The sequence below is a fragment of the Mizuhopecten yessoensis genome, unplaced genomic scaffold, assembly GCF_002113885.1.
Source record: "Mizuhopecten yessoensis strain PY_sf001 unplaced genomic scaffold, ASM211388v2 scaffold9501, whole genome shotgun sequence".
NCBI classification, from domain to species: domain Eukaryota; kingdom Metazoa; phylum Mollusca; class Bivalvia; order Pectinida; family Pectinidae; genus Mizuhopecten; species Mizuhopecten yessoensis.
The window spans coordinates 453,339-464,110 of NW_018408079.1; the positions used below are offsets into that span (position 1 = coordinate 453,339).

General features: G+C 36.5%; 1 protein-coding gene across 1 annotated transcript; it reads left to right on the plus strand.

The window, feature by feature from the left end:
* The first annotated feature begins 2,844 nt into the window (after window positions 1–2,844).
* On the plus strand, window positions 2,845–3,852 carry LOC110458201 (G-protein coupled receptor daf-37-like). Its single transcript, XM_021509805.1, has one exon. It carries the CDS (start codon window positions 2,845–2,847, stop codon window positions 3,850–3,852), a length of 1,008 nt encoding a protein of 335 aa, XP_021365480.1.
* The last annotated feature ends 6,920 nt before the right edge of the window (window positions 3,853–10,772 follow it).

Sequence of the window (10,772 nt, forward strand, 5' to 3'; positions counted from 1 at the left end):
ATTTTGTCAATTTTCAAAATGTGTAGCATATATCAACTACTAAGACATGTTATAACAACAAGACCAACCTGGAAAGGTAGCATGGTAACTTGTTGATAAAAACCTATTTTACGTAAATGTATAAATGCAGTTTACTCAAATGGTTTCTAACTCCCTCACCATACCAGCTGCGATCTTTAATTATGTTCACACGCATTTCATTCTGATTCAGCGACAGTTTTCAAGAGGCCTAGTTATACAAGTTTTTTCAGTCTTCCATCAAACTCAAAGTCAAGACAAATATACACTGTATAGCTATACATGTAAGTCTGATTTAGTAATTTCACATCACTCAATGCTTGAAAGAGTACAGTACCGATAGTCCGATACAATTACAACCTGGCTCCGCCCTCACTAACGGTCGTGCCGTAAAGCATACTATTGGTCTAAATATTGAAGTGTCTGTGTCATCAATGCAAACGAGACTCCTGGAATAGCGTGAAGTCTCCGAAGTGTTTGCTTCTAATGGTTATCTCACGTTATTCGAAGCGGAAGGAGAAGCTTCAAAATGACGCAGACCAAATTACTGTCGTCATAACCCTACACAGTACTTTAGAATTACCATCACCAGAGGGCAGTGTTTTTACTTTCGTTCCCGGACGTTATGTCAACGCCGTTAAAACATTTCAAAGAATAAGGAAATTAACGAAAAAAACTTACCTGTACATGCATTCCTTTAGTATCTGTGTATTCAGTTTTATCGAGAAAAATTGAAGAAAATGTCAATTCTCCAGAATAATGCCATATATTTCCACTGAATAAGTCATAACTGAGCACAAAGCCAACAAGGCTGACTGAGGTTGCTTCTCACTCAGGTAATCTGGGTTGACCTGTAATATGACTCAGGCATGGCCTGGAGAGAGCGCAGCACGTACATTTGTTTCGATAGTATACTATAATTTTTGAGTAATAACATTACCCATTTTTTATACATACAAAATGTACCTGTAATTGTTTTTTTTTTTTTATAATATACTTGAATCTGTTGCTGGGCAAAATCATTCATTTTGAAAACAGGCATTGCCTGAAACGAGAGAAGCGTCTAAATGCTGTTTTTTCAATTTTATTTTCTAATTAACATTGTTTAAAATATTATCTATCGTTTTATAGCGATAAATGTAAAATTAATAATAAGTAAAGAAAAGCATTCGAAGGAATTATGCAGTTCAAGAGAAAAAAAAAATGCATTTGGTACTGTTGCATTTAATTGCCCCGTCTATGGCCTCAGCGTAAGGTTGCGGAAAGAGTGAGGCCCAGTAGAGGGACTTCATATTTGAAGATGTATTGTTTATCAACTGTTATTATCTGTTATTATAAAAGTTAAGTATATTGGTGATTAAATTCCAATTTTATTTTCCGACATGATATACTTTGCCTGATCCCTCTAAATCGTGTACAAAGAGAATCACAATAGCCCAAACATATCCGGATTTCCGTCTGGTTTGGCAGTTACTATATACTTCCGGTTTTGGTGGAGAGAAGAAAAGACTGAAAATTTGAAAGAAGCTTCAGTTTCTATAATTTTTAATGTCATGAATTTACATAACCACAGAAAAAATTCTCAAATAAAAAGACATTTTTGGGAATGTGTAGCAAAGCTAAACAGCATCGTAAAAATAGGACCGCGGTAACTCTAGCTACTTCCGTGACGAAGGATTTTGGAAGCATAGTATTTGGACGATACCATAACTTCAATTGTTCGTACACATGTTACCGGAAAAGAGCTTCGCTTCTTGCGCCTTCCGCGCAAGAAGAGCTGCGCTCTTATTAATAGCCTTGTTAGCTTCATAAATTATTGTTAAAATCCAATGAAAATAGACTACATGCAATCATCATTGAGATTTGAAGCATTTTCTTACATTTTTCTCGATAAAAGTGAAAACACGGATGCTTCAGAAATGCTTGTACAGGTAATTGTTTTCATAAATTAAAATATTCAATGCAATTTTGTGCCTCTCAAATTCTGACTTAAAAAGTTGAAAAAAGGTGTGTCTACCTTTGACCAATGAAATAATTTACCAGAATCCTGCTAAGCCTCGTTATGATGTCACAAAACGATAGCACTGTGTTTGACTAAATACTCTGTTCGGCGTATCTTGCGCAGACAACAAGAGTCTGGTTGAACGAGATTAGATTTCCCCTGGGTTATGCTTATAGAAAAACTTGCAGTGGAAATGAAAATATGTGTGTTATAGGAGAGGAATAGTAATAAAGATAGTGCCGTCGCTGGGGCTTGAACCCGCAACCCTTGGCTCTCCAGCCCAATGCTCTACCACTAAGCTAAATGGGCTGATGATTGTAAGGCAACCTAATTAATCCACATCTTTTACATATGTATTGACCAGCAAAATTAGACTATGACGTCTTTTACAAATATTACTCCGAGACAACATATTCCGCTGTCATCCACAATATATCAGGTTTTAATGTCCAACACACACTCATTTAATATTTATGTCTATACCCACGGCTCTTTGGATCGTTAATAACATGAATATACGTCCACTAACAACTCGTCAATTTCATCAATGCCCGTCGAAATCGTATCTTCCACCTCTGATGGCATATAATGATAAGCAAACGATACCACAGATTATAACCCTTAATGGGATCATTGTTTCCCCAAGCCGTTGTGTTCATTTGCAAACGGGTTCGACCTAATTCACCTAAAACTAGACAGGGTGGAGCGGCTTCTGGAATGCATGTCTTTAACAAGGCAAATGTACTCGAGGCGAATTAGCTACAGTCATGAACGTATCAATCTACACAAATACTTCCGTTTCTGTTGACAACGGGACTGGGCACATGGATGTATTAAATGACGAGACATTTATGTATGGAATACTTCTCCCTGTCGTGGTGTTTTTTGGATACCTGGGAAATATATTGACAGCCATAGTGTTATGGAAAAAGGAAATGGCTTCCACGAATAACATTCTTCTCCGTGCTCTGGTTCTCTCCGATATTGTAATGATAACAACAATTTTCATTGTTCTATCTCTGCCATTCTTGTTAACAAAGTTAATAGATAATGAAGAGGCGACTGCTGCCATATTCATACACGGACATTCTACCTTGAACTATCTGGTTATGACGTCACAGCAATGCAACGAGTACATTCTTGTGTTTTTGTCTGCGGAGCGGTATTTTGCCGTTTGCCATCCACTAAAGTACGTCAACTTCACTAGTAAAGGAAAAACTATCGCTCTCCTATGTGGAGTTATCTGTTGTTCCATTGCTTACAACATCCCGCGAATATTAGCATTTACCGTTCATAAAGCTTCGTGTGTGAACGAGAATTCCTCTTTCACTTGTTATACATTATTGTACACAGATTTCGGGAGCGGTTATTTCTACCAGGAAGTGTACTCGATATGGCTATATAGTGCTATATACTTTGTTATTCCTCTTGCGATTCTGTTAATATTGAATATTTTAATTATAAAGGAGCTGGCAAAGATGTGGAACATACGGAAAAGGCTGGGCGTGGTCAACTCACCTAACGCCAAGAAAGATAGCATAACTCTTAGTCTTGTTCTCATCATGGTTGTTTTTGGTGTTGTCCAAACTCTTGGATTTTTTAACCAGTTCCCGAACATTCTGGACGACGGGATAGATCAAGATATGTTCATAAAATGTGTCAATGTACTGTATGTTATCAACTCCAGTATCAACTTTCTGATTTATGTTGTTGTGGGGAAGAAATTCAGGAAAAATGTATCCGACCTTTTTAAGACGTGGTTTCATTGTTCTCCATGTACCAAGCCATCCACGGAATATCGCTTAAGTGAGCTTTCCAGCTTCAGGAATTGAATGCAACTGTTTAAGATGAGTTTCACTTGGTAACTAAAGTTATATTGTTGTGTTTGTTTGTAAAAATATATTGTTTGTTAAAGTCTGTCCGCACCGATAAATCAATTGCGCCATTAACAAGGTAATGCGGTTTATGTATACAGTTATTACGTAGTTATAATAATAATTCGAGGTTCTTACATACCGCTTTAGCATAACCTAGGTCATTGGTCGTCTCAAAGCGGTTAACAAATTATTATTTGTGGTTATTGGGCCTTTGTAACCAGCCAATACCTTTCTCAACAGCCGGTGCTTGCATTTAGGCGCTCACAGCTAGCATTCAACGATTCCAGCACTGCCCAACCACGTACTCATTTACAGCTGAGTAGAATAGAACAAGTGGAGTAAAGTCTCTTGTTCAAAGGTACAACACAGTGCCGTGACGTGACTCGAACCCGCAACCCTTCGGTCACGAGGCCGGCGTCCTACTACTAGACACTGGGGCGTATCGTTACCTTGTAGCTAGAATATGTTTTGGCTAGGTTTACATGAAATATTTACTTCAAAAATAAACGATCTGTTCATCCAAATGTTGTAAAGTTGTAATGTTAAAAAGGACTTTAATTAATCACCCTTTCCATTTCACTGTGTATTTAAATTTAAGTACTTCTGATGAGTTTTTTAATGGACGATATGGTCGTATGGTGGAGAAAATGTTTCTTCGTTTGGTTTTCTAATTTGACATGTAAAATGTTTCAATATTGGCGCTTCATTACTTGTTAACTTGACATTCTTATAGTACTGGCATTATTGAAACTTTTAGCATGATATCGCATTCAATTAACTTGCTTTAAGTGATACTAGTAATGTCATCGATTACATTTCGATGTACGTCTGTTTCATTCTTTATTTTCATGAACATCTTAATACAAATATTACATAACTCTCACTTACCAACGATTTGCATATCTATAATAATACATTTAAAATGGTAAGAAACCATTAAAAACTAAACGTTAAAACATATACAAACAATTAGAAAAGCCAATTCACAAATAAAAAATCAGTATGCAGTCATTATATCGAACCATAAATAATAATTGGCTGAACTGATAAGGTATAACACCACGCGACCGCAATTGGTAAAACAATGTTTCCTAATGATATCAAAGTTTTACTTTTTACACCTACAATGGGCGTATTAAACTTGTCGCAACGTTTTAAGACCGACTGGTCCCTTTGTCAAGCTATGACTGAGTGAACGATGTGATGAAATTGTATATTGTTCATGTCACTCGACCCGAGACATTTCACCTATCGATAGGGAGCGTATACACACTGCATCAGATAGGTTACAAGTAGGGTGTAGATATCGCCCCCTTCCCTGTTATGTCAGTATCGGGTCATACAGATGACTCAGCTGGTGTCCCCCTCGTTTCTGTTTCTGTTTTGAGTTTTCCTGATTTTGATTGCTTCTTTGATTTGTTTCGTTTTTGTGTGTTGTTCCCTTTCAACTATCTTGGCATTGTCCCAATCGATTATGTGATTTTGGGTGTTGACGTGATCTGTTAATGCCGATTTATTGTACTGGATGGCGGATGTTTTGCGTGTGGATCTGGTCAATGCGATGTTGCTCATTTTCTCTACGTCCTTTTGATGTTCCTTCAGACGTGTACCAAATTTCCTCCCAGTTTCACCTATATATGACTGCTGACAATATCTTTGGGGTGTACCAGGAATTGTCTGGGTGTTGTCAGTGGTCTCATTGGGGTGCTGAAAGAGATCTTAACCCTACCTGTAACCTATCTGATGCAGTGTGTATACGCTCCCTATCCATAGGTGAAATGTCTCGGGTCGAGTGACATGAAAAATATACAATTTCGTCACATTGTTGCACAGATAAATAACACAAATCGCTCACTCAGTCATAGCTTGACAAAGGACCAGTCAGTCTTGAAACGTTGTGACACGTTTAATACTTACATTGTTTGTGTAGAAAGTAAAACTTTGATATCACATATTTCAAAACTAATGAATCTTATTAAAAATGTTTCTTGATTCTTGACAAAGAATACCCTTCATTGTTTATTTTAAGGAAAAGTTTTGGGGTAGTCAAGTAATTTGTCTTTAAAAACAGAACGCCAAACTCGGAGTGAGATTTCATCCCTTTTTCGGCCACGATTAGAACCCAAATTGGTACCCCATATTACAGACTGTGAAACTTGTTCTTATTTCTTCTATGTGATGTGCCATTTGCAACAATAATTTGCCTTTTTAAATATCATACTTAACTAAAATTGTATGCATACACTTATCTATTATCCGGTTATAAGGACCAGAAATCAACATTTAAACATGCCCATAATTAACCCCTGACATTTTTTACTTTAAAGTCATCTTTTACTCATAAAATGTCGATGAAAACAAAACTATTCGGTGGAAACACTTAGAAATACCTCTTTTGTTATACCATCAGAGGAAAACACACAAGTTTACTTTTAAATTACTATTCGAACCATTTTCTGACCGTGTACCAATTTGAGAAGCGTGCCAATTTTGGTAGCGTAACATGGTCTCACTAGTTTTTTAATGCATGCATGGAAGTTGTACGCCACTTCTTACCTTATGGATAACACGAATTCCTTATATTATTTGCCAGATACCTATCCATCAGTTGAAATATAAAACACCCCAGACTCCTCTTCATTACTTTATCGTACGACAGTGATATGTTACCTGTACACGCTTACAAATCACTTCTAAATAATACAAATATACAAGATACCGAAAACAATTAATTAAATAAAAATTGCAGAGGTTAAAATTACGACAGCGAATATTGTATAAATTGTTCCTACGTGTGTTAAGTGTTAATATGGTCAGATCGAGACCAAGAGAACAAAAAATTCCACAAACATGTCCAGGGAATTAAACAACCGAACATTCAATAAATAACCTTCAGATCAATTTCGAAAACTAATACAGCTAAACGACATTGCTTAACGTTTCAATTAACTAATGAATGCCTCTGAATTTATCATCTTGAAAGAAGTCATCTGCTTGTCACAACTAAGGCACAGGACAACACATCATCTGTATATAACGACCTAGGGTTCCAGCAAACAGACTCCTATTTGTCCCGAACATCGCAGGACGACGAAGCAGATGTTATACCGCAACAACAATGAACGGGTCGCTTTTCTCAAACGTTTCTTCTTTGAACAGCAGCAACGAAACGGATAACCATGACATCTCCAATAGTACAGGTCAAATATCGGATAGCAGGTTTGTTGTATACGGAATAGTTTTGCCGATTGTCATTTTTTTCGGATACTTTGGAAACATATTGACTGCCATAGTGTTATGGAAAAAGGAAATGGCTTCCACGAATAACATTCTTCTCCGTGCCCTGGTTCTCTCCGATATCACAATGATAACAATAGGTCTCATTGCTCTATCATGTCCTATGCTGTTATCGAAATTTGTTGACTTTGATCTTGTGATAAATGTGCTTAACAGTTTAGGATTTTCCGTTATAAATTACATAATGATGACGTTACAGCAATGTAATGTGTACATTCTTGTGTTCATATCCGTGGAGAGATATATCGCCGTTTGTTACCCACTGAAGTACGCCAACTACAGAAGCAGAGGAAAGACCATTGCTGTCCTATGTGGAATCCTCTTTTGTTCTATCGTCTACAACATCCCTCGTTTATTAGCAACAACTGTCAATCAAACTACATGTTTCAACGTAAATTCATCTTTAACATGTTACAAGATAGTGTATACAGGATTCGGAGAAGGTTATTTCTACAAGGAAGTGTATTTGGTATGGATATATGGTGCGATGTACTTTGTGGTTCCTCTCGCTGTTTTGTTAATAATGAACATTTTTATCATAAAGGAACTGGCAAAAATGAGAAAAATGCGTCAGAAACTTGGGGTAGTCAATTCACCTAACACCAAGAAAGACAGCATCTCTCAAAGTCTTGTCATCATCATGACCGTATTTGGTGTGGTTCAAACTCTCGGATTTTTCAACCAGTTTCCGAACTTAATGTCCGAGGGAATCGATAAGAAATACTACGGAATGATAGTCAATACGCTGTATGCTATCAATTCTAGTATCAATATCTTGATTTATGTAGCTGTGGGGAAGAAATTCCGGAGGAACGTCACAGAACTTTTCAAGGAGTGCTTTCATTGTTCCTTTTCCTTTGTCTTTTCATCTGAACAATATCAGGTAACAGAACTTACCCATATCAGACTTTAGTTGTGAGTACTTAAGCCATACGTTTACGGCAACCTGATCAGCAATATGCTTTTCGGATTCCACAATTAATGTTGGTAATTTCGTGTCCAATAACTGAAGACAATATGAGATGTTGGGTGACGGATACAGCATGTTGGGATCCCCATACTGCTTGTGTAATTACGTATATTTAAGTGGTTTTTTTCAGCATGACTACAGCTTTCATAAATCTTTGTAGAAAAGAAAACCGCCATACCTTGCGGAACGTTAAATAAACAAAACAAGAGGCCCATGGGCCTTAACGGTCACCTGAGTCCTACNTACAAGGATTTGAACCTTGGACCTCCGATCATTATACTGTTGCCCTAACCAACTGCGTTACCCGGTCAACGGTAGTTTTGGATGGATGCTCGCAAGTAGATTCAATGGTAGTTCCCGGCTCAGTTACGCAACAGTTATATTTAAAACAAATCATGGGGAGGCTATATTTACTGCATGTACAAAACGCAATGGAAAGCCTGTAGAGGGACAGGAATATTTAACATATAACTACCTGACCAGGGTTTCCTATCGGATATTCGACATTCTACGCTGGATTTCACAGACCTCATCATGATCATGTTTTACTTTTTACCAGATAAGGTATTTCAGCATATCAATGTACTATGACTGAAACAGCATACTGTTTTCCTCATATTAACAAGCAACAAGAAAGATGCCGTGCTGAAAATTTTAGTCCGTATTCTCTTTTTGGATCATCTTGTTTCGAATACGCTTTCTGGAACACTTTTTTTTTTAAATATTTGAATATGCGTTCTCAAATCACTTAACTCGTATGGACGTTTTGGAACATTTTCTGTACACGATTTATTTTCACCATGGATTTCGCTGTTCTGGAATCTCCTCAGTTATATATTTGAATACATATGTGTTTCGGTTAGCGCCCGAGAAGATACATTCTCTAAGTTGTATTGGTTGTATTAATTGTATATACATGTATTGCACCTTATGGAACCTTTATTCTAGCTCTATCACATGTCGCATAATAATAACTTCGGATTGTGTTGTCATGTTTTTTTAAGAAGTATTTCATCATTTTCAGTAAAAAAAATCGTTTTCGAAATAGGTGTTGAAATTAGGGTTTCATTTGAATAAAAAAACTGATACTTTTAACAACAAAACTTTTTTTTATTATTATAAATAGCCCTCGGCGACCAGCCGGATGAAGTAATACGCTTTAACATCGGTGTTAGATTTTAGTAGTAGCCATATGATTACTTTAATTGTTTAATGTTGCATGCCTTGACAAAGAGTATTATTTCCTGGGAAATTAGACAAAATTGCCCCCAATATTGTAATTGCTACTTTGCTTACATTATATATAGATATAGTTATTTACTAAAGTAATACGCTTCCATCAATTATTTGTTTGTTTGAATCAAGTGCTCCTACTGGACAATCAGACAGGTTGAAAATACATCTTATTGGATCTGAAATCTTTGCAATATTATACAACATATCATAAAAAACAATTTGCACATCGTGCAATTGATGTGTTACTTAGTTTTCCTCGAACCATCATTTTTGAGTAACAAGCGTACCAAATGCCTACCCATGGTTTGATAATAATCATTTCTTAATTGAATGAGATTAATTTGAAGGGCCCTGAAGGGGAACTTAGCTATATTTGCTTTAAATCGCATCTCCTCCTAAACGCCAGAAGATTTCAACCAAATTTGCTCTGAAACTTTGGGGGAGGGCAATCATTTCCTAAATAAATAAGACTGGTTCGACCCCTGGGGCTAGGAAGACCGGGCCCAAAAGAGGAAAATTATCTAATATTTTGTTTTAAGACGCTAATATCTCCTAATTCCCTGCAAACATTTCTTAATTGAATGAGTTTGATTTGACCCCTGCGGTCCTAAGAAATGGTACAGCTAGATTATCATATTCTATGATGTAGTTTTCATAAATTAGTAAAAATTGTTTTTTAGGTTTATAAAAGCTTATAGTTGAATGAAAATTAAAGTATTGTCTAATTACACCTTGTAATATGACATATTACTTATATCAAAACCTGTTAACATGGCAACTCAATGGAGGCCCCTGATTAGTTGAAAGTCAGATATTGTGGTCCCACTTGGGTTAGAACATAGATCTTGTCTGGATTTGAGGAAATTTCATATAAAGATGTACTAATGCATTCAGTTGTAATGACTTAAATATAAAACCAGGTGAGCGATACAGGTCCAATGGACCTCTTGTTCTGTTTATCACACTATCAACAGATATGGTCATATAAAAACGTCCCTTGGCAGCAAAAATCAAAATTACACAAGACTTCATATGTAAAAGGGCTTCACAAAAGGCAAGAATTAATGTTACCTTTAGGGGAAAATCCGCGAAATGTATTGAAGATATTGAAGACAACCACTCATACTCAAGTGTACAAAGCAACATTATAATGGTTAGCTGTATGATGCAGCATAATTGATTGTTGACATGCTTTATCAATTAGCAAGTTTTAAAGGTACAATCACCTGTGTGTGTGTGTGTGTGTGTGTGTGTGTGTGTGTGTGTGTGTGTGTGTGTGTTATACGTTCATCTTTCAAGTCGGGAGCGAGAATGACAATCTTGTTTATTGTAGAGATGAAAGAATAGGTAATAATCAAAAGACTGTTACTAA